Source organism: Eumetopias jubatus, unplaced genomic scaffold, assembly GCF_037043125.1.
Source record: "Eumetopias jubatus isolate StellerSeaLion01/CBP00866 unplaced genomic scaffold, mEumJub1_p1.0 scaffold_16, whole genome shotgun sequence".
NCBI lineage: Eukaryota > Metazoa > Chordata > Mammalia > Carnivora > Otariidae > Eumetopias > Eumetopias jubatus.
The window spans coordinates 64,328,885-64,356,748 of record NW_028274822.1 but is presented as its reverse complement, the minus strand read 5'-3'; the positions used below and the strand labels follow the sequence as shown (position 1 = coordinate 64,356,748).

At 60.9% G+C, this 27,864-nt stretch overlaps 2 protein-coding genes and 1 non-coding gene across 9 annotated transcripts; all 3 read left to right on the top strand.

The window, feature by feature from the left end:
- The first annotated feature begins 112 nt into the window (after nt 1-112).
- Nucleotides 113-7,602, top strand: RANBP1 (RAN binding protein 1). The gene is made up of 6 exons (XM_028094768.2): nt 113-402; nt 1,751-1,887; nt 3,722-3,879; nt 5,988-6,116; nt 6,734-6,799; nt 7,338-7,602. Exons 1-6 carry the CDS (start codon nt 388-390, stop codon nt 7,457-7,459), a joined length of 627 nt encoding a protein of 208 aa, XP_027950569.1. The 5' UTR covers nt 113-387; the 3' UTR covers nt 7,460-7,602.
- Nucleotides 6,832-6,957, top strand: LOC114201879 (small nucleolar RNA SNORA77). The gene has a single exon (XR_003607717.1). It is a non-coding gene; the product is annotated as a small nucleolar RNA SNORA77 (small nucleolar RNA).
- A 4,030-nt stretch (nt 7,603-11,632) lies between the features above and the next one.
- On the top strand, nt 11,633-27,423 carry ZDHHC8 (zDHHC palmitoyltransferase 8). 7 transcript variants are annotated; one of them, XM_088019384.1, is made up of 13 exons: nt 11,633-11,753; nt 18,713-18,834; nt 19,012-19,169; nt 19,260-19,432; nt 19,613-19,715; nt 19,858-19,941; nt 20,129-20,220; nt 20,387-20,528; nt 20,747-20,834; nt 20,940-21,049; nt 22,413-23,413; nt 26,448-26,669; nt 27,023-27,423. In XM_088019384.1, exons 1-13 carry the CDS (start codon nt 11,650-11,652, stop codon nt 27,027-27,029), a joined length of 2,406 nt encoding a protein of 801 aa, XP_087875510.1. In that variant the 5' UTR covers nt 11,633-11,649; the 3' UTR covers nt 27,030-27,423. The 7 variants fall into 7 exon arrangements, with proteins under 7 accessions (XP_087875510.1, XP_027950605.1, XP_027950607.1 ...); XM_028094804.2 differs by having other exon boundaries at nt 20,747-20,867; XM_028094806.2 differs by lacking the exon at nt 19,858-19,941 and having other exon boundaries at nt 20,747-20,867.
- The last annotated feature ends 441 nt before the right edge of the window (nt 27,424-27,864 follow it).

Genomic DNA, 27,864 nt, shown 5'->3' with positions numbered 1-27,864 from the left:
TTCCGATCCCCTGTCCCTTCGAGAGCCCGGGGGGTGCGCGCCGCCGCGGGGCGGAAGTGCGCGCGAGGGCCGCCGGGAGGGCACGCTCCCCTGGCTGCCGGGCGGGTCGGGCATGCGCCGCGGGCGTTTTGGCGGGAAGCGCGGGGCGGGCTGGACAATGAGAATGTCCGCAGTGTGAGCCAATAAAGCTGCACTGGTTTTGAATCGCGTCGCGTTTCCCGCCGCCGGGGTCAGGGGTCGGGGTTCGGGTCGCGGGGCGGAGGGAAGAGCGAGAGGGCGGGAGGCGCCGGCGCCAGACGCGGAGGAGAGGAGCTACGACCAGCCGCCGAGAGGCCGCGGAGCCAGCGACGACCGAGCCAACCGAGCCGCCGCCGCCGCCGCGCCCCCATGGCGGCCGCCAAGGTGCGGCCGGGCCCGGGCGGGGACTGGGTGGGGGCCGGGAGGCCGAGGCCGCTATTGGCGGCCACGTGGGCGGCCCGCGCCGCCGCCGCCAACCCCCGCTGGCTTGCGGGCTCGGTGCCTGCGGGGCCTCAGTGGCGCGTGGTTGGAGCTTTGGGGAGCGCGGCCTGGGGCCTTCGGGGCCAGGACTCGCGATGCCTGGGGGAGCGCGGGCTTGGGGGCTGCGGGGCGCGCGCGTGACCTTGGGGCGGTCCCAGGTGGGGCCGGGAGCTCCATCCGGGCGTGGGGCGGCCCGCCGCCCAAGCTTCTTGGTCTCTAGTTCACTTTGCTTTTCGCTTGAGACGAGCGGCGGGTGGCTGGTTTCCTCCGGCTCGGCCCACTTGCAGGCTTCCCACCAAAACCGTGCGTCCCTTCCTGCCGTCGCCTACGCAGCACTTCATTCATTCTCTTCTCACGTCTTGAACCGCCACAGGCCTCTCGCGGAAGCTGGCATTCTAGCCGGGTGGTCGGGTCGTGGCCGCACCGACCCCGGGAGGGGGCGGCTTTGTTGACTGCGGGGCATCTGCTCGGGTTGAGCTGGCCTCGGCGGAGCCGCAGTGCCGTCCAACCAAGGAAAGCAACGAAGTCTTATATATGTTCTTTTTTTGGCTCGAGTTTGGTAGTGAAGTTTCCCAGCTTTTTATGGACTACAGATCACCAGACCACGTGTTTTGTAAGACTTGAACCTAAAATATCCATTGTGCCCTGTAGTTTTCTAAACTGGATCAGAATTTTACGGCTCTTGTACGATTTCTGTGGACGCATCAGCTTTCTGATGTAAAATAAAATTGCTGACAGAACTGTGAATTCCATGTAAATACTAACAGTTGTGTAGTAACGTTTTTGTTTTCTACTAAACAAGAGCACTGATTTTTTTTCAACCAGTAAAAATTCAAAGGGTTGCTTTTTGATTTTTAAAGGGTGGCACTCTCCTTGAAGCTCTCTTCTATCAGCATGTCTTTTAATCTTCACTTAGCACTGTCATTATCAACATTTTACAGGTGAGGAAACTGAGGTGCAAAGTGGTGCGGCAGTGTCTCTTTGGCCAGTAGGGGCCCAACTTTAGGGGCCCCAGTCCGACTGTCCACACATACGATTGATGCATCTGGGGAGGGTGCTGAAGTTCAGCATCTTACTGCACTCTGAATGTGGGTGCAGACCTTTCTTTGTGTGAAAGACTGTGGACTTAATCTCTTGCTTTGGGATGAGGCTGTTCACTAGGAGGGATTGCCCACTGTAGCCACTGCTGAACTCTAGGTGGGGGCTGGGCACTAGGGCCAGCAGAGTCACCTCTCTGCACCTCAATCCACAGGACACCCATGAGGACCATGACACCTCCACTGAGAATGCAGATGAGTCCAACCACGATCCCCAGTTTGAGCCTATAGTTTCTCTTCCCGAGCAGGAAATTAAAACGCTGGAAGAAGATGAAGAAGAACTTTTTAAAATGTAAGTAAGCTCATGTTGCTCCAGACATAGGAATCTTTAGTGTAAGTTTGAAGTCAACGGTTTTTATGGGTGTCAAGGTCTTGGCCTGACTTTTAATTGGACTGAGGCTAAAGAAAGCCCAGCGTACTCAGGGCGGAAATCTCTTTTCTTTCTCATTTGGAATTGTGTGATGACTAATCCTATGTGGAAATTAAGGCTGCTGTTAGAATCTATTCATTGGTTAACTCTTCCCTGGGTGCCCCTGCTTCTGGTGGCCAGTGCTCTGGAGAGCACAGGTGCTCCCTGGTGTCCTGTCCCTGCTGCTCTGTCCACAAAGGTGCATCTCCACAGCTCCCTGTCCTTGCCGCCTTACAGGCTTGTTACCTCTTTTTTACCTCAAGAGCTCCCACGGCCCCCTTCCTCTGGTTGAACAGGGAGTCTCTACTATTATTATTATTTTTTTCTTTTGCGCTATAGACTGGCATCTTGAAGTTTGTAAGCTCCCGATTCAGTGTTTTTAACGCACAAAATAACACCGGGAATTATAAGTGAAAGGGAGTGGTGTTATGCTTACCAAGATTAATTTCTAAGAATTATTCTACATGTGTTTTTTGACACTTTCAGTGAGAAGCTACAATGGCAAGGGACATTTTTAAGTAGCGCTGGCACCAGCCATGTGTTGAGATGTTTGCGACAAATCAGTGCTGCCGAGACTGATCCGTTGCCTATACTCAGAATCACAGGAAACGCTAGGCTCTGTTACAAGTTAATGGAAATAGGCTGGAGTGTTTTTCCTGTCCAAGCTTGTGGAGTTCCCCCACACCCCTTCAGATTCTATCCAAGAAGTCAGATGAGGGTTTGAGTGCTTTCCTGTGGGGGGGGGCAGGAACAGTGACCCCTCCCTCTAAGGAGGGCAGACTGAGGAGACCAGCCCCTTCCCACCACTCCCGGAGGTCTGGGGAGGGAGAGTCACATACATCCCTTTGGTCTCAGTGGTGGGCGTGTCCCTGAAGACACTGGTTCTTCACATCTCTGCTTTCCTGGACACAGGCCCTTCCTGAAGGAAGTGAAGCCAGCAGGTCAGGCCTTTGCGTCTGGGCCCTTGAGCTCCAGGTGAAAGCTTTGGTGGCATCCTTGTGAGGGCACTGTCTCCCTTAACAGAATTGAGCTTGGGGAAGAGAGCAGAGTGTTATGCAGAAAATGGACCAGCAGGGCTTGGGTCGGGTGGGGAAGGGAATGGAGGGCATCAGCCTAAAGTCCTAAAGGCAGGACTGCTGGGCTCACCATGGGGGCTTTGGTGCCTGCCTGTGTGGGAGCCTTGGCTGGGCCCAATGTGAGGTGCTGTTCTGTGCAGGAAGGCAGGGTGTTGGGCCAGATCCTGGCGGCCTGAGCAGAGGTCTGCAGCCACCTCTTTGGGTTGGGGGGCCAGGGAAGCAAAGGGGGCATCTCACAGCAGAGGGAAGGGCTGGTCTTTTGGAGGGCAGGGGTCCTTGACCTCCATCTGCTTCCATGCTACCCCTGTGGCCCTATGGGACACCAGGGGCTCCCCTGCACTGTGATCAGGGGCAAGCCCAGCGTACTCAGGGCGGTATCTTTGCTGAGCAGTTGGGTCTTTCTGTTGGAAATCTCTTTTCTTTCTCATTTCGTAACTTGAAATTTATTGTTGTTTTGCTCTTTTGGTAATTTTTGGACTAATAGTCCTCGAAGTGCAAAGAAAGGAAAAGGCGTCTATGGAGACGCCAGATACAGCTATTTGTTCAGTGCACAGAAAAGAAGTGTTCTTTGCAAGCCAATGTTTGACTACTTATTTCTCTCTCTGCCCATCTAAGCTCTCTCTTAATGGCTTTTCTTGAAGGCGGGCAAAGCTATTCCGATTCGCTTCAGAGAATGATCTCCCAGAATGGAAGGAACGAGGCACTGGTGACGTCAAGCTTCTGAAGCATAAGGAGAAAGGGACCATCCGCCTCCTTATGAGGAGGGACAAGACCCTGAAGATATGCGCCAACCACTATAGTAGGTGGCCTCTGGGGACTGTTTTCACGCCGAGTCCCACACGAGGATGCTTCAGGTCTTTGGGCAGGTTGCCTTCAGTGCTGCACTGGGAGCCTGGGAGTGCATTGTGACATGGGTGCATATTTGTTGTGGTGTTTTCTGAACTTAAAGTAGGAAATGAGGTGTACCCACATGCTCTGAATGCAGAGCAGACTTTCAGAGAAACTTCTGGCATACGGGGTGTGGAGTCCAGGCAGATAGGACATGATGGGGTGGACAGAGAACCCCAGTGTGGGCTTGGGACCATGATGTGCCTGCCCGAGGACTGGGCAGTGTTGTGAGGATATGTGCTTCTATATATATTTGATGTGCCCAGTAGGAAGCCTTCCCACTCTTCAGTGTGTTTTGTCCCTGCAGGGTGTCCCCTGAGGAAGACAGAAAGGAAAAGGGGTGGGGGGAGAAGGTGGCTACCTATCCTTGTGCCTGTAAGACTGAACAGGTAGTGGGTGGTGACAAGCTGAGGCCTTTGGACAGGTGTGATGCATCATCCTTGGGCTTAACATGGTGGGGATGGGGGTGGGGTCTGGGAAAAGCCCCCTCAGGCCTGGCCTGGGAAGGGGCAACAGTAAGTTCCCCAACATAACAGTCTCTTGGCTTCTGGGTTGTCCTGCAGTGCTGTGTGTCTTGGGAAGCAGATGTGTTTTGGGCTGCATTCCTGATCCAGTGCCATGTCTGCGTTACTGGGTAGAATGCATGTCTGGCAGGGCAGAGCCCCTCATCTGGGCACACAGGGTGACCAGGCAGGAACCTGAGCAGAACAGCCCTTGGTGATGTGGAAGGATGGGCGGGTTTGCAGAGGTCCTGAGGGGTGGTGCAGAGGGGCTTTCATCTTCCTTTTTTTCTTAAGTTTTTATTTATTTGAGAGAGAGCGCAAGCGAGCACGAGTGTGTGGGGCAGAGGGAGAGGGAGAAGCAGACACCCCGCTGAGCAGGGAGTCCGACGCAGGGCTCCATCCCAGGGCCCCGAGATCATGACCTGAGCCGAAGGCAGATGCTTAACCAACTGAGCCACCCAGGCGCCCCTTTCATGCCCTTCCTTAGGAGGCCGCTTAGGTATCCTCTCGTGAACCCCACCACCCCATCTGTCTTGTCTGGCCCTTGGCCTCCACTCCACTTTGAATCGCTCCCCAGGGGTCTTCCTGACACCCTGTGCTTCTTCCAGAGCCTTGTCAGGTCACTGGGTTGTTTTCAAGTTGTAGGTGGGTCTGGGCCTGGTACATACCACAGACCCCTTGAGGCGTCAGGCGGGTGGTGGCAGGAGGAGGCAGCGGTGCCTCTGTGCCCTGTACAGCTCGAGGGCTTGCCCCATGTCTCCATGGGGATGGTGTGACTGGTCCCGGTTCAGACGGTCACATGTGCTTGGGGCTGGGCGTGGGCCGGCCCACGTCCCTGGAGACCTCTGCCAGGGCTGCAGGGGCACCACCGGTAGGTGCGGCGCGGGGGGGTGCTCTTGTTCTTTGCGCAGTCTGTCTCCCTTTTCCACCATTGGGGCTGCGCAAAGCCTGAGGACCCCCAGGGTGGCTGTGCTTATTCCAGGTCATAGCTTTGTCTTCCATAATGTGTTATCACAAGCCCCACGGCGTCCACTTCTGGTGGCCTCGTCCCCCAAGTCCCTGGACAATGTCAGAGTGGTTGTCCTGGTCCGACCCTGTGCCCTCCTGCGGGGGGGTCACCCTGCTTACGGTTCCTGTCCCCCACCTCCCGATGGGCCAGGTCTCTGATGGTGTGACCAAGCATGGACACAGCCATGGGATAGGTGCCCCACAGGAAGGGCTAGGTATGAGCGGCTCTGTTGGTGTGGAGCCCTTGTTCCAGTGGAATTGGAGAATACTCGCTGAGGTCTCGGGTCAGGGAGCAGGCCACCCTGTTTCCAGATCTAGGACAGTCTGGGTTTTAAGTGAACACGAGGTGTTTGCAAAGAAACATGTTTAAGATCCCTATCCCATGGGACTTCGTTTAGGCCTGGTTGGTGGACCCCAAAGTGGGACCTTGCGTTGGCAACCAGGGCCTTTTTTGGCGGGGTGGCCTCACTGCAGTTGACAGAACTCTCACTTGGCTCCTCTTCCCCAGTCACGCCGATGATGGAACTGAAGCCGAATGCGGGCAGTGACCGTGCCTGGGTCTGGAACACCCACGCTGACTTTGCTGACGAGTGCCCCAAGCCAGAGCTGCTGGCCATCCGCTTCCTAAATGCTGAAAGTAAGAAGGGTGCCGGGCCCCAGGGACTGCCTGACTGCGGCCGCCTGTCTAACAGTGTAGCTTTGCAGGGAGAACTGGTCGTGCCTGGGAAGTGTGTGGTAGGGACCGGTCCCACCGTGCTCTCTGGTGCTCCCTTGGGGGAGGGGTGCAAGCCCTGCAGTTGAGCCATGTGCCAACGAGGCCTCATCTGGGCTTTGAGGCCATGATCAGGGTCTTTTCCGTTTTAACCTCAAAGGGGTCTGGGCATTCAGTCTACCCTGGTGCAGGCCTGTCCCTTTCCAGCCCCGATTGTCAGAAGTGCCAGTGGGCCTCGTCTAGCGGCTACTCTGACGTGCCTGGCAGTGAGGCTCCTGCCCTTGGTTGTGCACGGCCGCCAGGACCATGTACTGCTCTGCTCAGATTGTCACAGCGTCAGAGGGAGTCCATCATAGCCACCGGTCTCAGGAGGGACTTGAGAAACAGTTACTGCTCTGTCTGAGTAAGAGTGAGCCCAGGGCTGTGTTCTTAAGTCCAAATTGGCCATGGGATGAGCCATTTGTGAATCTTGACTCTTCAGACCCTCTAGGACGTGTCCCCTTCACTGCTCAGGGATCTTAGGAAGTCTTTTCTTCCCACAGATGCACAGAAATTCAAAACAAAGTTTGAAGAATGCAGGAAAGAGATTGAAGAGAGAGAAAAGAAAGGTGACATGGTGTCGTGGGTAGGGGACTTCCTTGCAGACTCACTCTGCATCCGGCTGCAGCCCCAGGCGGGTGCTTTTTCCGTCTGCCACAGAAACATCCCAGGGTGCTGTGACCACCTCGACCTGTCAAGGGTGATACAGCCGTCTGGGGACACAGGGTACTTCTTGGGGAGTGAGCTGGCCATCAAGGTCCCAAGCAAGTGCTCCCTGGCCTGGCCTTACAGCACCCAGCCAGGTGGTCATGTAACGACGTCTGGCTAGAGTCCACGGCCGAAGGGGCCTCGAGGTCCTCGCAGTCATCTGCTTGCCGGGGGCTCGATGATGGCTGCCCTAGTAAGGGACCTGACCTAACTGAGCTCCCTGATTCCCGTCCCGGGCATGAGCTCTTAACTCGTTTGTGTGCCCCTGGAGGCTGGCTTGGCCAGCACGTGGTGAAGTGGCCTGTCCTGCGGCCCTGGCCCAGGGCCACAGGAGGTGGGCTGGGCTGCAGAGAACGGTGCTTCTTGGTTTTCTTACTGCGTCCCCCTATGTCTCAGCAGGGTCGGGCAAAAACGACGATGCCGAGAAGGTGACTGAGAAGCTAGAAGCTCTCTCCGTGAAGGAGGAGAGCAAGGAGTCGGAAGACACCGAGAGCAAGGCTGGAGCGGAGGAGGAGCAATAAGCCGCCTCCCCTTGTTTTCTCTTCCTTCCGTTCTTTTTCCTCCTTTTTCTTTTTTTAAATTTTGCCCTGCTCCTTCTTTTCAGTTTGTTTTTATTCTGTTTTGTTTTTACAAGGGACTTTATATAAAGAACTGAATTCCAACATTCAGGTTGTTTTTTTCTAAGTTTTTGCCCTATTGAAGAAGACTTCAGAAAATCCATTCCCCAGTCATGAAAATGTACTGTGCTCACTTTCTTTTCCATAGTGGAAACACTTATTTATAGTCATCAAAAATAGTGAATAAACGACAAATTCGAAACCTGCACGGAGGGCAGGACCGTGTATGCGCCGGCCCTGTCCTGGGAGCAGTGTGGGTGCTTGATGGCTCCGGGGTGTCGGGGCAGCGCTGCGGGGCCCACGCGCCGCCACTGGCTTAGCCTTGGGCTTGGGGCTGCTGTTGGCCCCTGGGGCTGTGCTGTGTCTGAGGTGGGGTGGCCATGTGCTTCTGCCTTGTGGCAAGGAGTAGGTAGGCTTTTGTTGTGTCTTTCTTTGTTTTTTGCCTCAGGGGTGGGAGGGAAAGGAAGACCGCCAGAGTGCCCTGGCTTTTCACACAGGAAGGCCAAGTAGGTTTCTAGGCTTTGGCCAAGGCTGCGTTTGGTTGGCCCTCGGCCCTGGTGGAGGGAAAGGCCAGTCCCCTGGCACACTTGTCCAGTCTGGTGCAATGTGTGAGGGGGTGCTTGGCCCCACAGCCCTCCTTGGATACCCCACTGCCATCCTCAGAGAAAACTGCCCTACCCGCTCACCTGTGGCATCTTCATCTGGGTGGAATTGTGGACACCTGCAATAGCTTTAAATATAAAGGGATGTTTTCGAGTGCAAATGCGTGCCATTTGGGGCTTCGTCTTATAAAACAAATTGTGTCTGAACGTTGTCCTAAATTGGGGGAGAAGGGTTTTTGGTGCACCAGCAGGCTTTTCAAAGCACAGGGTTGCACGTGGTAACGTGTGTCCTGGAAGGCCAACGGGGCTGCAGAGTGTGGCCATACTGCCCTCCAGCGGGGGAGGAGCAAGTTTGGACCTGGCCCTGGAGTGGATTACTCTCCCTTGGCTCTTGGTCATTAACACCTGCTGGAGGTGCTTTACAGTGTGGCCAGAGTCTACCAGCTGGGCCCTGCTCTGTCTGACCTCCCAGTGTGCTGTGTGTTGTGTGACCTGTGTCTGGTTCCAAACCTCGGGTCCTTGTTCCCTCTGGGGGAAGCACCTCCAAAGGACACTGCTTTTTTTTCAACCAAACCGAAAACCTCACTGGCCAGCATTGTTGTGTCCTGGCAGCCTTAGGCCTCTAGGGCACAGGTCTGGGTGCTCTTGAAATCACTGTTGGCATAGAAGCCCTTCCCGCCAAGAAGGGACATTGAAGCTTGTGTACCTTGCCCATCCTGATGAATTGGAATTTTGATGTAAAGGACAGGTGTTGCTTCCCCATGGGCCTCTGTTGGATGCATCGACCTATGAAAGGTTGGCCCTGCTTGATCCTTCAGGGAAGGGCAGTCGGACACCCCTTTTACTTAGTACAGAATGGTTGTTGAACATTGTTTTTGCTTTGGGCTCAATACAACATAGTCCCACTTGATGTGAAACCCCAGGCTGACTTCTTTCCTCTTGGGTAATGAGTTGTGTCTCCAAGGGGGGAAAACGCTGACAGCAGGGTAGGCCCCTCAAGATGGCTGGAGAACAGAGCTGTGCTGTGACCAGGCTACGTTACAGGTGGCTTGCTGACACTGCAGAATGGTGTCGAAAGGGAGACGTGCAGTCCTGACATTCCGTCCCACTGGGATGAGCAGGGATGCCAGAGGGGCCTCTCCCATACCCCTCAGCCAGTGTGTTTTCAGGTGGGTTCCTCCCTGTGTGGCACAGAGGCAATGGTAAGCCATAACTGAGGTACTGATGGTATTGCGGATGGAGTGAGAGGTAAGATGATACACCTTTCTGTTCCAGGTCAGTCCATTGGGCAAGCTTTTTGCTCTGCTTTCCTTTTCCCAGGAATCTTAACTCCTAAGTTGGGGGAGGACTACTGGGCCGGAGGCCTCCCTGGGTCTCCCCCTGCTCTTCTCTCCTCCCCCAACCCAGGACTCTCCTCTGCCCAGGAAGTCTGCAGGGACCTCACCAAGGAGGCACCAAGCACTCCTTTCATTGACCAGTGCTTGGCACTCACTCTACAGCTCTCAGCTGTCCTGGTGCCCCTACATAGACCTGGAGTCAGACCTGGGCCTGAGTCACCATTTGGGAGCCTGTGGGGAGGCTCCCCATGGGTGGGCTAGCATCCAGAAGCTTCCAGGGATCTGCGGTCCCAGTGCCGGGTTGCAGAAGGGTAGGAGCAATGGCAAAGTCCTGGGTGGGGCATGCTTTGACTGGAGTCTTTGTGAGGACCCTGGACCTTGCATCTCTAGGCACTGAGGCTATCAGAGGGCTGAGGCACCATGGGCAGAGGTAAGGAGGTGTCTGCTCTTCACTTACCCTTGTGCCCCAAGCCTGCCACACAGTGCTAGGGTGCCCCCCCCAACTCTGTGCTGGGCCCCCTAACGTGGGCTCCGCACTGGGCAGAGGCTACAAACTGGAGCGTTATGGGAAAAAGCCCATGACCGGATCTTTTGTCAAGCAGCTGTACTAATGCCCCAGTTCTGGCCCGTGGCCCAGGGTCTTTTTAATGGCTCACAGCAGCCCACATACAGGCAGGGAGGGGCTTCCAGGCCAAGGAGCCCCAGGGCCTGTGGCAGCATGGCCTGAGAAAGTGGCCCTTGGGCAGCAAGGGATTCTGGCCGTTAGAGGAGCAGGTGCCTAGGGCCAAGGAAGGTGAGGACCCCGTCCCCCCACAGGGATTCCCAGCTGGGGAGGGTGCTGATGGGTCTTGGTTTCTGAGCAGAGGGCCCTGGGGCTATGTTGGAGGGAACAGAGATTTGCTGGTCCTCACTGTGGAGGCTTCAGAGCTTGACCCAGGTCCCAGCCTCCCAGAGGTTCTGCACTTCTCTGCCTGGCTGTTCGGCCTGTTCTGTCCACATTGCAGCCAGGCACTGCAAAAGCACAGGTCCACCTTAAGCAGGCAGCGGCCGCGGAGCTAGCGGGTGGGATTTCCTGCAGGAGGTGGGCCTACCCACAGGCCTATCCCAGGCAGGGGCAGGATGCCCCGTGCTTCCCCGGGGCACTCCACCCTACCTCTGGGAAGCTGAGAGTCTCACCCGACCCTAGCTCCCCCACCTACACACACTCCCAAACCTGCAGTTTGGGCCAGGAAGCTCGAGAATCCAGCGCCCCCGCCCTCCTTACCCTGACCAATACCTGGACTCGGTCCAGTGGAGGGGCCCGAGGGCTGTGAGATGGACAAGAGATAAACAATGACCGGGCCCCTACAGTGTCACAAATTCCCCACCCCCACGAATGCCAGGGGAGCTCCAGATGAGAGGGGTCTGGCCCTGTTCGGGAATAGCATGGAGCAGGGACATCAACCTGACCCCAGGGACAGGCTCCGAGGTGTTAAGGGAAAGGGCTGTGTAAACAGAGGCCCGGGAGGGGACCAACATGCCACAGCGCCAGGGTCTGCGGGCTGGGAACAGGGGGCCTGGCGCTCTCCGCGGTGTCCACCGGAGGGCTAGGACTGCAGGTGCGCGGCGACGGCTGCGTGGCTTCAGAGCGCCGCGGGCACTCGCCTGGCCGGGGCACCAAGGCGAGGAGGGGCCGCGCCCGGCCCAGGGTTCTGAACGCTGCGCCAGACGCCAGCGCCAGCCGGGCCCGGGGTTGGGCGGAGGGCTCGGTGGCTCCCCAGTCTGGCCGGCTCCCAGACCCGGCTCCCCCCTGAGGAGGGCGTGGGGCGGGGCGGGGGCCGGGCGCGGCCTCAAGGGGTCCCAGCTCCGCCCCGCCTCCGGCCCCGCCCCTCTCCGCCTCGCCGCCCGGTCCACCTTAAGGGGCGCGCTGACATCAGCGCGCCGCCGCCGCCGCTACCCGTGGGGTGGGATTTCCTCCGCCGCCGCCGCCGCCGCCGCCGCCGCCGCCGCCGCCGCCGCCGCCGCCGCCGCCGCCGCCGCCGCCGCCGCCGCCGCCGCCGCCGCCGCCGCCGCCGGTCCTGCGCCGCGTCCAGCCCGCCCCGCCCGACCCCGGCCCGACCCCGGCCGGCCCCGCCCGCCCGGCCCCGGGGAGGGATGCGGCGGCGCGGCGCCCAGGATGCCCCGCAGCCCCGGGACGCGCCTCAAACCCGCCAAGTACATCCCGGTGGCCACGGCCGCCGCGCTGCTGGTCGGCTCCAGCACCCTGTTCTTCGTGTTCACGTGAGTCCCCCGCGTCACCGGGGGTGGGGGCACAGGCAGCCACAACCGGGCCAGAAGGGGCAGGGGCCGGTACAGCAGGGGTTGCAGCCTGGCAGGCCTGGGGGACAAGGCCTGCGGGCGGGGCAGGGCAGGGGGGCAGGGGCCGGTAGGACTGGGCACGACAGGGCTGGCACCAGGGCTGTGGGTGACCTGAGTCCCCCACCTGGGCTGAGGCAGAAACAGTGAGTGTGCCTGTACTGGGGCACCAGGGACAGGTGAGTTCTCCGTGTGGGGACACTAGTGCCTGGCGGGCACCTCACGAGTGTGCCAGGCCCTGGGTGTCAGTTGCTGGGCCCAAATAGGGGAGTGTGTGCAGTGCCCGCCCAGGGTGTGGCTGCAGCCCTCCCCTCCCCACAGGCTGCACAAGGGGCGATGTGGGCTGCTGAGAGCCACCAGCCCCTCCAGCAAGGAGCTGAGGGCAGCTCTTGGGTCCCCTCCTGGCTGTCCAGCCCAGAGCCAGAGCCAAGTTGTTCCCGCGTAGGTGTGGCCTGGCCAGGCTGCCACGTGCCTGCCCCAAAGCCACCCTTGATGCTGGCCTGGCAGTTCCCTACACCCTCCCTTGACCTTCTTAGGAATGCTTGGGGTCGCAGCTGGAGGGCCCAGGCCAGGCCTCACCCAGGGACACCGGCCATATTGGGCACTGGGAGCCTTGAGGCAGAGGGCAGGCAAGGCCCTGAGCCCGTGCAGACATAACTTCTTCATCGGAGACAGGCTGGCTCACACATAAGCCTGCTGGCAACACCATGGCTGTGGGGCACCTCAGGTACAAGGAGGGGTGGGAGTGCCAGGCTTCAGCCATGCAGATCTGGGACCACCCACTTCCACAAGTCCCGTGCTGAGAAACAGCCCAGGTGACTAGAGCAATGACTGCCCAAGCCTTCCTGGGAACTGGAGGTGTTGTTGCCAATGGCCCCAGCCCGCGGGGTCTCTGGTCCGAGGCAGGTCAGCCCGAGTGTGAATGAGCCTGGAGCAGGGGTGAGCGGGAGCCGGCTTGGCACCCTTCGCCTTAGCAAGAGTGAGGGTAGCAGCTGTGAGGATGGCGAGTCTGCACTGGGTGCCCATGGAGGCGCAAGAGCTCCCTACCTGGAGGCCGGGGCTGGGTGGGCGCCACAGGCTGCCAAAAGCGTGTTTAAAAAAGGCCTGTGTGGACGGGCTTATTTCTGGCTTTGGCAAGCAGGCGTGTTCTTGTTACTCAGATGCTGCTGGCTGTAGGGCAGAGAGGAGATGGACAGGTGGGCAGCGAGTGCAGGGCCTTCTGGAGGGGTGGGGCGTAGCCCAGTCCTGGCCCTGGGTCCCCCACACCTGGACTCAGGTGTGCTTCGGGGTAGCCTGGCGTCCACTTGCTGACCCTGGTTTCTCACTCCTGAAGTGCAATTCAGTCTTTTTCCTCCCTGACATTGAAAGTAATACGTGTTCTCTTTCAAGAACTTGTGAAATGCAGGGAAATAAATCTTTAAAGAATTGAAATCAACCCTACTCCAGGGAGTCTTCCTGTCTCCTCTCCTCTCCTCCTAGGCTCACCTGAGCCCCTCTGTAGCATGCTTGTCATAAGTCCTTGCTGTGGTTTCAGAGAGCCTTTACATGGCTGTCCTATGAACTTGACCATCCCAAGATGTGGGCACTGAGGCTCCTGCACCCTGCCAAGGTCTTCCTTCTTCAGTTCTCAGAGCTGAGGTTCTGGGTTCAGGGACACCAGCCCAGCAAGGGGCAGGGTTCCCTCAGGGCACCGCATGCCTTTCCCTGTGTCCTGCCCTGTGTGTGACCCACTCTGCCTGAGAGAAGGTGGCATGTGCCTCTGCAGCAAGCTGGGGGTGCAGGGGCACCAGCTGGGGGCCAGGGGCAGTCACCATCTAGCCAAGGAAGCTTTGATCACCCTTAGGGCAGGGCTCCCCTGAACTCCTGAGGCCACATTCCCCGGGCCAAAAGGCCACTGGGGACCCTGGCCAACCCTGACCCTGGCTCCATCAGGGACCTCCAAAGCGACTGGGTTCCTGAAAAGGGGTTCTGCAAGGCGAACCAGCCCTACCGACCGAATTCCAGGCAAGCAGGGGTCCTGGTGGTCCCCCCCTTGGGATAGGCCTCTGGTCACCCTAGCACCCACACTTTTACCCTTTTTCTAGGTCCAGGCCTGCTGCAGACTTAGACATGTAGTGAGGAGGGAGCAGCCCACTCCTGTGTCTTCTCCACCCTGCCCTTGAGGCGCCCATGGGGTTCTCTCTTCTCTGCCTTTACCCCTTGTCCTTCACTGGATGCTGCATGGCCCCAGGCCCCCTCTCTGCTCAGTAAACATGAGCTGCCCCCTTTGGGGCAGGTCCGCGCAGACAGCAGCTGCTGACATGGTGCAGGGTGGGGAGCCAGGAGCCTAGAAGATCAAGGACCCCTTCCTCGGCCCAGCTCACTGAGGGGCCTGGGATGAGCAGGATATTCAGACATGTTACCAGGAGAGGCTGGGGGGTGGGTAGGATCACCAGAGGTCAGGGCATCTCCCTCAGAGGATGGGGAACATCCTGAAGGGCAGGTTCCCAGAGGTCCTTCTCCTCCAGGAAGCCTTCCTGGGTTCCTGGTACAGTCGTGTCCCCTTGGGCCCCAGAAGCCCTTCACACTGTGGCTCAAAGCCAGGCTGGGTCAGGTGCTGAGTGGGTTTCCAAGAGCCCCCAGGCCAGGTCTCCACATCAGCCCCTTCCTCCTCCCAGAGCCGCTTTGCAGAATGACAGGGAACCTGGAGACATCAGAAAGCTACGGCTGCTTTTGGGTTACCAACACCTGGGGCCAAGCTGGGCCATCTTGTCTCTGTCCAGGTCTCTGTCTTGTCTCTGGTCACCCTAGCACCCACACTTTTACCTTTGTCTCTGGTCTCTGTCCAGGACCAGGGGACTGACTTCTGGGACGTCACAGTCTGTCCCCAGAATGGGCCTGAGCCCTCCCTGTGCCCAGAGGCCCAGACAGGCTGGAAGGCCCAGCATGGGATGGTGGAAGGGCAGGCCCGGGTGGACAGAGCCCCTGGCAGGGGCCACATGGGAAGGAAGGAAACTTGGGGTGAGCCCCCTGCCAAACCTCACTGCCTGTGGCCTACCGTATCTTTGGCCGCCTGAGCCTCAGTTTCCCCAACGGCTCAGGTGTCTGCAGGGATGGGATGGGTACAGGAGGACAGAGGCCCAACCTAGCCTGACCAGGGCAGAGTGGCCACAGACCCTCTGGTCCCAGGTGCCCCCATGTGTGAGCATCACTCTTAGACACAAACAGTGTTAATGAAGAACCCGATTTAAATGAAAACGTCTGAGTTAAAATTTTCCATTCCACATTTAGCTGTGGCGTGCATACTGGCCCTGCAGAACCGCCCACCCCCACTGAGTGGTGTCTCCCTGCCCGGCTCCGCGGACTTGGGGCCTCAATCTGGGTGGGGCCCATGGCAGTGGCTTGTGGCCCTAAGACTCAGGAGGCGGGGGCTGGATAGGGAGGAGGGTTTCCAGCCTCAGAGCTGGGCCAGCCCCCCCACCCAGGCCCGCCCTGGGCCCCACAGCATGGCTGCAGCCAGCAAAGGGTGGCCAACCCCTGCCTGGAGCATACCATCCCCTGGGTGGGAATGGAGTGATGTCCCTGTGGGCAGAGGGGCCCTCCTGGAGCCTGGGACAGACTCAAGGTGGACTGAGCAGGACTGCCTGCCACGCCTTGCCCACAGAGCTGGCACGTCCTCACGTGTCCTCATGCTTGCCTGGTCCACGGGGAACAGAGAGAACATAGGGGGTCGGCTTGAGGAAGGGCATGTCTGTGTGTGTTCGTATGTGATATGAGTGTGTTTGTGCATGAACGAGGGCACAGGTGTGCCTGTGTGGCCATGTGTATGTGTGTGTGCAAGAGGGCGGGTCTGTTCTCGCAAACATTTATGCACGTGTGTCTTGTCAACATGTGTTGGTGTGTGCTCATGTACATGTGCCTTTTGAATGTGGTCATGTATGCACATGTGTCTGTGTACACGCATATCCAGGCATGTGTTCACACATGTGTGTCCTGGAGCATATTTGTGTGTCTGTGTGTGCATTGCACATGTGTCCCTGCATGCTCATGGGGACATGTGCAGGCTGGCTCTGGCCAGGGAGCCGGTCCTCATTAGGCATGACCCAGGCTTGGACCCTCCTTCTGGCATGGCCTGGGCGTAAAGGCCTCCTGAGGGAGGATGAAGGGGGCAGGAATGCATGGGAGGGCCTGATGCTGGGTCTGAATCAAGCCTGGGGGCCTGGTGATGGTGGGCCGACGGGGCAGTGGCTTAGGTCCCTGTTAGAGAACCTGCTCCCCACCCCCCCCAACCCCCGCAAGCCTGCCCAACACCAGCTAAGGCCCCAGGCCACTCTCCCTGGTACGTGTGGCCCAGGTATGCAGAGAGGTGGTGCCCGTAGTGGACAGAGGCTGCCCACCACCTCAATGCAGACGTTGCCCTGTCACATTGCAGATTCCCAAACTTGGCCCCGTTGCTGTGCAGGTGTCGCCCCCCCTCCCCTGTAGCCCTAGGCATCTCATTCAGGGCAGCTGTCCAGCCCGTACAGCATGAGGGTGGGGGGAGGTCATTGAGGCTCAGGGAGGACAAAGCATACAGGCTACCTGGGCCAGGGGAGACTCCAGTCAGTGTGGGTATGGGGGCTGCCTGTGGGGTTCAATCCCTGCCTGCCTGCATAACAGCTTGAATCTCACCCCAAGGTCTTGGTATGTGACAAGCCGTCCTATACCCACTCCTTGTCTGTAAAATAGGGAAACAGAAGCACCCACTCCCTGCAGCTGGAAGGGCAGATTTTGTGGTTCACTGCACAGAGCTGGAGGGCAACAGGCTCTCAGTATCCCCTGGGAAAGCCTGGACAGCCGGGATGGATCCTCTGACCACCCCTCCTCCCCCGGTGCCCTGTTCTCTTGCCGGCAGTGCCCACCCACCTGCTGCACCCTGTGTGTGCACATCTGCTAGCCCCAGCGCAGCGCAGGACCTCTGAGCTCCTCCCTTTGCGGAGCAGGCTGGCTCCACTGGTGCGGGCCACGCAGGTGCACAAGAGCCCACCCTTGCCTTTAATGCTCTGCTGTCGTGGTCTTGGAATTCTTAATACTTTTTAAACACCGGGCCCGCATTTTCATTTTGTGTGGATTACATAGCCTGCCCTTCCCAGAGGGTGCCATGGGGAGCTGGCGTGCCCCACCTGCGCGGGGCCGCAGCCCCCCACTTCTTCCCAGCTCCTGCTTCTCTTGAGCTGATAGTTCCCACTTGCCTGGAGAGCCCGTCCCCACTGGCATTTTGGCCTCTGCCTCCCACCCTGCCTTGCCAGGCAGACCATGCCTCAGGGGCCCGCCAGCACCTTGCTGGATGGGATTGGGTCGGAGACCACAGCATATGTTGAGCACCATCTGTATGCCACGCTTTAGCACGCAGGGATGGGGAATGTGGAAGTCATCCACCGGTGGGCACCCTGGGCTGCCTGGGCAGGGGGTGGTGGGGGAAGGCCCTCCCTGCAGATGGAACCTGTGTCCTCAGGGAGTGCATCTTCCTCCACAGCAGGTCCTGGAGAAGAGGAACGGGTAACTTGCGGCTCCTGGCCGCCGAGCCTGCTGCCGTGGGAAGTGGAGTCTTTAAATAGCCTCTTGCTTTCCACTAAAAATAGCGAACTTCTGCTGCCATGGAGGTGGTTGCTGGGGTGGCGGGGCTGGCTCCTGGCCAAGACAGGCGTGGGTGCGCCAGCGTGGCCGGCATGCACTGGGCCGGTGGGCAAGGCCGTGGGCACTTCTCGCCCTGCCAGAGGCCACGATGCCCTGTTCTCTCAGTCAGGGCTACTGGGTGGGGATCCCCCTGGCCCTCCAGTTCCACAGAAGGGCTAGGTATGGGGAGGGGAACTACCCCCCAGGTGCCCTCCACTTGTCAAAGCAGCTGGGAGCCACGGGAGAGATCAGGAGTCTGAGGCCAGAGGAAATTTGTGGGAGCCGAGTGGATGGACTCAGGGACACGCTGCAGGGTTGGCACAGGGAGCCATAGGTTATGTGCCCAAGGACTGTGTGGATCTCCACAGAGAGGGCTCTGGTCAGGTCCCCAGAGGGCGGAAGAGGATGCTCTCTGTGGCAGAGCACCCACCGGGGAGGTGTATGTGATCCTTATGGGGTGCCAGGAATCTGGGAAGGCTTCCTGGAAGAGGGTGCAGCCTTGGAGCCATGGGTGCGGGGGTAGTAAGAGATGGTGAGTGACAAGGGGGTATCATGCTTTTCTAGAGTCTCCAGGTGTTCTGCATTGTCATATGGATAGTAAGGTGACAAACTAAAAAGAAGGGGCTTCCTAGATGCGGATGTGCTCAGTGGCCCAGACCCTGAGACTGCACCCCTCAGGGAAAAACAGGGCTGCCACCCACCATGCATTTACTGACTGAGAATTGGAACTCCCCATGTCCCAGATTTTCCCTGGCAAAGGGGCTCTGCTGGGCTGGGGATAGGTCTGCGTGAGGACCGGGGCTGGCCTCTGTCTGTCATAGCACACAGGCAGAGTGAGCTCATTTCTCATCCTGGACTCCTGCCTCCAGTCTGCCACCCCTCCTAAAAGTGGGAGCCTAGGCCTACAGGCCTCTCTGAGCCTCAGTATCTTCAACTGTGAGTTGAATTCCTAACAGGCACCGGGAGGGTTGCTGGAGTCAGTGTCTGCGTGCGGGCAACCCGCACACCTACCGGGCACGAGGTGCCCAGCCCTGATGGTTGAGTGGAGAGGCAGCAGGCTGATGTGCAGGGGTCTCCCAGTGGGGCTGTGGTGGCAGTGGCCTCCCTGACTGCCACGCTGAGCACTGATGGTGGCCTTCGATGGCCCAGCCTGCCTATGTGTGGCCATGCCTAATTCATCTGTCCCCACGCCCCATCCCCACCCATCTGCTGCACCCCCAGACCCAGCTCTGCCCTGCTGTCCAATGCAGGTGCCCATGGTTGACTCGAGCTGTGTCCCCCGCTGTTCCTGTCTACAATGGCATCATCTTCCTCTTTGTCCTGGCCAACTTCAGCATGGCCACCTTCATGGACCCTGGCGTCTTCCCCCGAGGTAGGGCCCTGTGCTGGGGCGCGTGATCTGCTCCCTTTCACTAGAGTGTGAGTGGCTGACGCGCGAGAGCCTTTCGGGGGTGGGTCCCGGTGGGCGGGCTGGCAGGGATCCGGGAAGGACTGTCCTGCCAGGAGAGTCACGTTCCTGCCACCCCCCGCCCCCGGCCCTGGCTCACAGCGGATGAGGACGAGGATAAGGAGGATGACTTCCGGGCCCCGCTGTACAAGAACGTGGATGTGCGGGGCATCCAGGTCCGTATGAAGTGGTGCGCCACCTGCCACTTCTACCGCCCACCTCGCTGCTCCCACTGCAGCGTCTGCGACAACTGCGTAGAGGTGACCGTCCCGCCACCCCTTCTGCCCCGTGCCCCCCCCATGCCCCTCCCCGCCCCCCACCTTGTGCCCTGACTCACTGCTCCTGCCCAGGACTTTGACCACCACTGCCCCTGGGTCAACAACTGCATTGGGCGCCGCAATTACCGATACTTCTTCCTGTTCCTGCTGTCACTCAGCGCACACATGGTGGGCGTGGTCGCCTTTGGCCTGGTCTACGTGCTGAACCATGCTGAGGGGCTGGGAGCTGCCCACACCGCCATCACGTATCCTTGGCTCGACTGCAAAGACAGTGTGGGCCGGGGGCACATTCCACAGGGGAAGCTGAGGCGCAGGGCGGTGGGGTGACTGCCTGGGAGTCCCCAGGTTGGGTGGCAGTGGGAGTCATTCGTCCCCAGGCACGGGCCCCGTGCTTTTGCCTCTGGCCATTGGCCTTAACGGGCCAGCATGGCCGTCATGTGTGTGGCTGGCCTCTTCTTCATCCCTGTCATCGGCCTCACTGGCTTCCACGTGGTGCTGGTCACTCGGGGGCGTACCACCAATGAGCAGGTGCTGACCCTAGGAGGGCCCGCGCGGTGTTGGGGATGTGGGGGGGCCCTGTGGGCCAAGAGGGCCAGGGCTACACCAGGACTGTGTCTGGGTGGTGTCAGGGAAGGGTTGCTGGAGCCCTCAGCTGAGGTGGCCTGTGCAGCTTCTGCAGGGGGAGGATCTGGCCCTGGAGACCCTGCGCGGGGCATGGAGCGTGGGGCCGCACCTGTGGACACTGCAGCCACCAGTAACTCAGGGCCCAGAAATTCTACAGTTTCCGGCGGGGACCGTCGGGGTGAATGGGCGGGGGGCACCCACGGGCTGACCCTGCCCAACCTGCCTCTGAGGAACCCCAGCCGTCCCTGCCTGTCCCCCTGTCCGCCTTGGCCCGGACCCTGGGTGGCCAGGCTGGCTGAGGGGTCCCATGTCCACAGGTGACGGGGAAGTTCCGTGGGGGCGTGAACCCCTTCACCCGAGGCTGCTATGGGAATGTGGAGCACGTGCTGTGCAGCCCTCTGGCACCCCGGTGAGGCCTGGACGGGGTGTCAAGGGGCCTCTGCCGGGTTTGGGGTGGGCAGGTGTGGACCCTCAGCCTGGTCGACCTCTGCCTTTGGCAGGTACGGCCAGCCTTGCCTTTGGTGAGCATTTGGGCCACATAAGCCTGGCCACTGATCCCTCTGCCCCTGGTGCAGGTACGTGGCGGAGCCGCCCCGGCTGCCGCTGGCTGCTCGCCTGAAGCCACCCTTCCTTCGGCCCGAGCTCCTGGAGCGAGCTGCCCCGCTCAAGGTCAAGCTTAGTGACAACGGGCTGAAGGCTGGCCTGGGCCGCAGCAAGGTGGGGGCCCTGGGGTCAGGTAGGGGATGGGGTAAAGGGCAGACCCTTGAAGGCAGGAAGCAGCTCTGTGTGAGGGGCCCTAGAAGTGGAAGCGGGAGGAATTGGGTAGATTCTGGAGAATGGTCTAGGGCCCGGGGCCCAGGGCCCAGGGAGGAGTCCCCAGTTATGCCCCACCCCTGGCCCATGCCCTACCCACCACTGACCACGCCCCCTCCCAGTCCAAGGGCAGTCTGGACCGGCTGGATGAGAAGCCGCTGGACCTGGGGCCGCCACTGCCCCCCAAGGCGGAGGCCGGCACGTTCGGAGGTGACCTGCAGACCCCACGCCCGAGCAGTGCTGGTGAGGTGGGGGTGGCCAGACAGAGGGAGGGACATGGACTGACCCCAGCCTGACCGTGGTCCGTCTCCCCAGAGAGCGCCCTGTCGGCGCAGAGGACCAGCCCCCCGACACCTGCCATGTACAAGTTCCGGCCTGCCTTTCCCTCGGGTCCCAAGGCGCCCTTCTGCGGGCCTGGTGAGCAGGTGAGGAGGCCTGGCCCCACCCCAGGAAGTCCTGCTCCACCCCTCCTGGAGACCCTGTCCCCAGAGGCCTCACCCCAGAGGTCCCACTCCTAGAGGACTCGCCCCAGGAGGCCCTGCCCCTGGGGCCATGGGGTCATAGCCTTGTGGGCGCCAGCAGGCCCTCACCCTGTGGGCATCCCAGCTATGCACAAAGGAAGGGCTGGGACAGGCAGTCCTGGCTGGCCCCTGCTCCTTGGCCGGCATTGCCCGCTAGCCTGGTAGGCGGCTGCCCCCAGGAGCAGTGTGTGCCAGGATGCCTGGAATTCCACTATTGGTCACTCCGTAAGGCCCACGGGAAGGGTTCAGAAGAATTTGAGATTGTTTAAGAAAGCACATTTATTTTCTCTGAGTTGTGTTAGGGACTCTACGATCACTGTGGAGCAATTGGCAACCCTGGACAGCCTGAGGAATGATCCAGATCCCTGACATTCCCAGGCTGCCCACCCTCTTTCATGGCCACCTGAGAGGTGAGCCTGTGACTGGGCCAGTATGCCTGGACCGGTTGCCTCCCCTCAGGACTGATGTCCTGCTTGACCCGGCGTCTCTGGACCCTCTGGGCTGGGCAGGGGGTCTGGGCCTCCTTGGCCAGCATGCCATGGTCCTGTGCCGGGAGGGGTATTGATCAGCCCTCCTTGGGAATGGGGGGCTTTAGGTGTCCTCGCCTGCCTCATCTTCCTGGGATTGTCCTGGATCCCACAAGGATTCTGGCCAAGTACCCCAAGGCCACATTTGTCTCTACCAGTACCCCCTCTGGGTTTTGAGGTTCTGCAGGCTCTCGTCCCCAGCCCAAGCCTGTGACCGCATGCCTTGATTCACGGAGACTCAGAGAGACCCCTCCGCCCTGTTCCTGTGGCTGCCCCCTGGCCCCTCCCCAGGAAGTCCTGGCCCATGTGGGCTCTGAGGGTCCTGCCCTGGGTAGATGTAGCAGCTAGCTCTGCTCTTACATGGCAGGGACCTGCAGTCCTCAGCCATGAGGTGCCCAGGAGAGGGCTCTGGGTCTCCACGTGGTTATTACATCTCCTTAAGGTCCAGCTCCCGAGACTGTCCCCATGGCCCCCCTCCTCTTTCCTGGGGAAGTAGGAGCAGGAGAAGTGTGCCCAGCCTTCCCTGGGGAGGCAGCATCTGGGGGCTCTGTTCTACCCTGTCCCCACTTGCTTCTGTGGTGGTTAAGGAAGAGGTGGTTAGGGGATGGAGAACTTCCAGGAGCAGCTTGTCGGTCACACATGTCACCAAATTGTAGCCTCTGTCGGGGCACAGAGCACCTGGTGGCTGGGCGGAGCAGGGTGGCCGGGCAGTGGAAGACGTGTGCCCTCTTTCTCCACAGGTCCCTGGCCCTGACTCCCTGACATTGGGGGAAGACAGCATCCACAGCCTGGACTTTGCGTCGGAGCCCAGCCTGGACCTCCCTGACTACACACCCGGAGGCTTGCATGCAGCCTACCCGCCGTCCCCGCCACTCAGTGCTGCTGACACCTTTTCGGGTGCCTTGCGCTCCCTGAGCCTCAAGGCAGCAAGCCGGAGGGGTGGGGACCACGTGGCCCTGCAGCCTCTGCGCTCTGAGGGCGGGCCCCCCACGCCCCACCGCAGTATCTTCGCCCCCCACGCGCTGCCCAACCGCAATGGCAGCCTGTCCTATGACAGTCTGCTTAACCCCGGCTCTCCCGGCAGCCACACGTGCCCAGCCCACGCCGCGGCCGGGGTGGCCAGCTACCGCTCGCCCTACCTGCACCCGGGGGCGGTGGGTGACCCGCCACGGCCTCCGCCCCGTAGCTTCAGCCCGGTGCTGGGCCCCCGGCCACGGGAGCCCTCACCTGTGCGCTACGACAACCTGTCCAGGACCATCATGGCCTCCATCCAGGAGCGCAAGGACAGAGAGGAGCGGGAGCGGCTGCTGCGCTCTCAGGCCGACTCGCTCTTCGGCGACTCAGGCGTCTATGACGCGCCCAGCTCCTACAGCCTGCAGCAGGCCAGCGTGCTGTCCGAGGGCCCCCGCGGCCCTGCCTTGCGCTACGGCTCCAGAGATGACCTCGTGGCGGGGCCCGGCTTCGGTGGTGCCCGCAACCCCGCGCTGCAGACTTCACTGTCCTCGCTGTCCAGCGCCGTGAGCCGGGCACCGCGGACCTCCTCCTCCTCCCTGCAGGCCGACCTGGCCAACAACAACGCCCCTGGGCCTCGGCCCGGCAGCGGCTCGCACAGGTCCCCGGTGCGCCAGGGTCCCCCCTCCCCACCCAGCACGCCCCGCTCACCCTCCTATGCAGGCCCCAAAGCTGTCGCCTTCATCCACACGGACCTCCCGGAGTCGCCACCCTCGCTGGCCGTGCAGAGGTGGGTGCTGGGGGGCAGGGGGCTTCCCAGCACAGGTCAGGTGTCCGGCCGCCTGTGGGGCCTCTTGGCTGAGCATGCGGGGGTTGTCTGGGAAGCCAGTGGCTGCCTATGGGCGTGGGCCTCACCCTCCTTGGAGGCCCCCCCTGGCCAGACTGTGTGAGGGTAGCCCAGCTCCAAGGACACCCTGACATGTCTGAGGACAGTGGGGCTGGAGGATTTGCCCACTGTGGGCTGCATATTCTCCTGCAGCTGGTGCACCCGAGTGTAGGGGGGACCCTGGGGCTTCTTCCCCTGGAGACAGTGTTGGTCCAGGAGGCTGAGTCTGGGGGACATCATCCCACAGCAGAACGTGCTGTCCTGGGTGCTCCTAGCCCCAGGAAGTAAGGGCTTCCTTGCTTGGAGATGGGGAAACTGAGGCCCAGAGGGGCAGGCTGGTTCCAGGCTCCCAGCAGGTGGGTAATAGAAAGCTGGGCCGGCTGTCTCACAGGTTCAGGTCCAAGTATATGAGCTGAACAGCTGAGGTGTGCTGGGCCCGACAGGGGGTGCATGGGTATCGTCAGGGTGTCACCTGTGCCACCGCGAGCACGGGCTCAGTCAGCGAGGCGGCCCCTGTTGTGGATGCGGCTGGCCCAGGGGGTGGCAGCCGCGCAGTGAGGTGGGATGGCAGCCAAAGGAGGGAGGCGCTCCCAGCTTCGTGGGTGTTTGGGCCGTGATGTCAGAAATGCTACTGGTCAGTACTAGGCAGGCTGGAGGGCAGGGAGACAGCCTCTCGTTTTCCCAGGAGGGAGGAGGGAAGGAACCAGAGTCACCACTGGGCTCCCCGGCTTGGGGCACTAGGACGATGCAGGGCCTGGGGGCTTGGCCAGAGTCCATCTAGCCTCCCTGCGCTCTGTGATCTGTGCCAGTGGGAGGGACCAAGGGACCTGCGGGGGGGGGGGGATGATGGCCATTCTGACATCTGTCTTGTGACAACATAGCCCTCCCTCTGCAGGCTGTGCACCCCCACCCATTTTCTGGGTGGGACCTTCTGAGCTCAGAGGCAGGGGCCGCCCCGGGCTTTGTCTGCGTCTGCGTCCTCTGTCCTGTGTCCTCCGCTGGCCTCTGTCATGCTGTGGTCCCGCGTTCACTGTGTGTGTGCGTGTATGTGCTTGTTTTGATGCAGGGACCACCCTCAGCTGAAGACCCCCCCAAGTAAACTTAACGGGCAGTCCCCGGGCCTGGCCCGCCTGGGGCCTGCCGCTGGCCCCCCAGGGCCCTCCGCCAGCCCTGCCCGGCACACGCTCGTTAAGAAGGTGTCCGGCGTGGGTGGGACCACGTACGAGATCTCAGTGTGAGAGGACTGACTGCCATCCATCCGCCGTGGAGCCCCGGGGACCAGGACCCCCAGCGGCTGCCCTCCCCTCCCGACTTCTCTGCCCCGGGAGACAAGGAGGCCCAGGCCTGGTGTGGACACGTCAGCGGAAGAAACCACGCCTCCACAAGCCTGTCCCTCTTCCTTCCGCCTGTCCATCCACCCATCTGCTCAGCAGGGCGCAGCTGGGCCAAGGGCCGCCGGGCTACAGGATCTGTGCGGTGGTGCCCCGCTCCCACAGGTGGGGGGGGGGCGGCGAGGGGGTGTGGACTACATCTGCACCTGCTGCACCCATGCCCCTGAGGCCTGTCCCCACCTCCTCCCCTCACAGACGGGTCACTGTGGCCCAGAGATGGACAGAGAGGCCTGGGTCCCTGGCCAGACCCGACCGAGGCCCCACCGCCCAGCTGCTCCTAACTCGTTGCCTTTCAGGGACCCGCTGGAAGCTTGTAGCTTGGCCAGGCCAGTTCTTCTTCGGGGAGTCCAGCCCCAGCCTACAGGCACCCAGCTCTGGGATTGCTCTGGGTTCTGACAGACAGGTGGCCGATGGACAGACAGCCAGCTGTGGGTGGGGTCTTGGCTCCGTGTGTCCTGTCTCGCCCAGCTGGTGGGTGCGTCCCCGTGTCTGTGCGCTGAGCTGCCATGCCACGTCCCATGTGTTAACGCTCGGGCCCCCGCTGCCCCCACTGCCGGGAAACTTGCTTTCATTGAAGCCTTAACCTCTGCTTTATGCTCTTGTGGGAGGCGACCAGGGTGGGTGGGGGGAGGCAGGTGGGAGCAGGCACGGGCTGGACACTGCCACAGGGGACCCATAAGACCAAGAGTCCTCTCCCTGCCGAACTGGAGATTCCCTACCCCAAGGCATGCCAAGTCCAGGCCCTGCAGGAGCCTCGGCGCCCTCGTGGGAAGCACATGGGGGAGGGGCCAGAGTTTCGCCTGGCGCCAGGGACCCGAGAGTAAGCACACGGCAGCGTCCGCTTGCGTTGTGTCTGTTTTATGTTTTTATATCTACATCTATATATCTATAATTTTATTAAAAAAAGAAAAACAGTCATTTCGATCCTTTCCTTGAGCAAGGCTAGGGCTATTGCTGCAATGCAGGGGCTCCGGGGGCGGGGAGCAGAGTGGGTCAGGCTCTGGGAGAGAGGTTGGCCATTCTTCTTCATGGGTGTTTCCACTGACTTAAGCTGAGTTGGAAGCTTGGGAGGTGGGGTCTGGCCGATGGGTCTTTGGCTGACAAGGCTCCCGTGGGTCTGCGTCATCCCTGGTGGTGACAAGGCATTTGGAGAAAGGTTGGGGTTGCAGACGTCCCAGGACCCCCTGGGAGCCCAAGAGCTCTTAGGGGAGATGGAGTAGGGGGTGCAAATGGGGCCACCCGTTGGCTGAGGGCCCCGTGGGGGCCGTTGCTGCATCCTTGCAGCTACAGTCACTGGAACTCATCCTCCTGGCAACCTGAGCCTCCCCTCCCCCCCTCACCTGGCACTGCCAAATGTGGGGGGTGGGGGCATTGAGAATCCATGGCTCTTTAGGGCTGAAACCAGCCAGGGCAAAGACTGGGGGTCTGGGGCAGGGGCTGGCCCAATGTGGGAGGCTTGCTGGGCTTCGGACCCTGCACTGGGTAGCTCTGCCCCATGCTGACCTCCACCTTTCTGCTTCTCTCTCACGGGACGCTGCGGCCCCCAGGGGGCGGATCGGCACCTGCAGCCGCGGATGGGGCCGGCGTGGCCAGCCCAGGGTGCCCCCCGGCCTGCACCTATGCCACCTTGGCCTCCCCGAGGACCGCCCACCGCTGCGGGCCCCCTGGAGCCCGGCCACCGGGGTACCCCCCCGAGGGGCTATGTGCCGCCTGCACTCAGCCGCCTCCAGCCTTTTCCCCAGTCTCTCGGGGCCTGAGCGGGACACCAAGTAGGCAGCTCTGGGGCCCGAGAGGACAGCCCAGGAAGCCAGGCAGCCACAGACCCTGGGCCGGGGGCTGGGGGTCCTCTTTCCACCAGCTGCACCTTGCCTGACTCCCAGCTCCCTGGGGCTTGTGACCCTGTGCCCACCCACCTCAGGAAGTCCCCACCAGCTGCAGGGGGTCCCACTCCCCAGGCAGGGGCCCTGGAGCTGGCTGGGACCAGCACCCCGAACTCCCTGCCTGACCGAGCACTTTAGACGCCACTTCCTCCCCAGGGAGCCCAGGCCTCTGTGGGTTGGGCTGGGGTGGGGGTCTCAGGTTGCCCCTGCAGGTCACTGCACTCCCTCCTCCCCACATCCAGCACATGAACAGATGCCTTAACCTCTTGGAGCCGCCAGCCTGGTGAGCCATCCGGGCCCTGCCAGGGCGGGGAGGAGACCCTGCCAGTCCAGTGTGTTCCTGGTGACTGCTCTGCCCTGCCCGGCAGTCTTCACTCTTTCACTCCGAGATGTGGCACCTGGGGGAGCTCAGAGGGCCCCACTGCCCACGGCCCTGCAGTCCCTGCCAGCCAGCGGGGGGCCTGGATGCCCCCAGGGGCAGGGCGGGGGCTCGGGCCAGCCCTTTTCCTGCCTGGGCGGTGCCTCTAATTCTCCCACTTGGGGATGAGCAAGCCACAGAGCTATTCTCTATTGTTCTAAAAGGTATTTTCCCCCTGCCCCAATTTAATGCCCTAAATAAAATTTTTGGTGTTTACCTCCACAACTCTGTCCACCAACGTGGTCCCCCTGTCCTCCGAGCCTTGGGGCAGTGCCAGGAGGCTGGACTGGACAGGGATCCTAGGTTGGGGAGGGGACAGGAGTGGGAGGTGGGGGTGGAGGTGGCCGGTCAAGAGTGGGGAGGGTAGGGTGCTCGGCCAGATAGGGACAGAGGGTTACGTGAGGGGTGAGAAGTCGGGGGTAGGGGGTGGGTCAGGGAGCCTGATCCCTGAGATCTGCAGATTGGGCCCGGGCCCCAGGCATGAGGCCCGAGGACCCCTGGTCCTCACTTTCAGTGGAGACCCTCCTGCAACACCCTCTGCTCAGAGCCCTCCCTGGTGGCCTGGGGTGGGCTGGGGGCTTCCTGTGGCGGGGCTGCCGCCCAGTGGGCAGATGGGGCATGGGCGCTAAGGCAGGGGCGCCACCCCGAAGAACCCTCAGTGTGAGA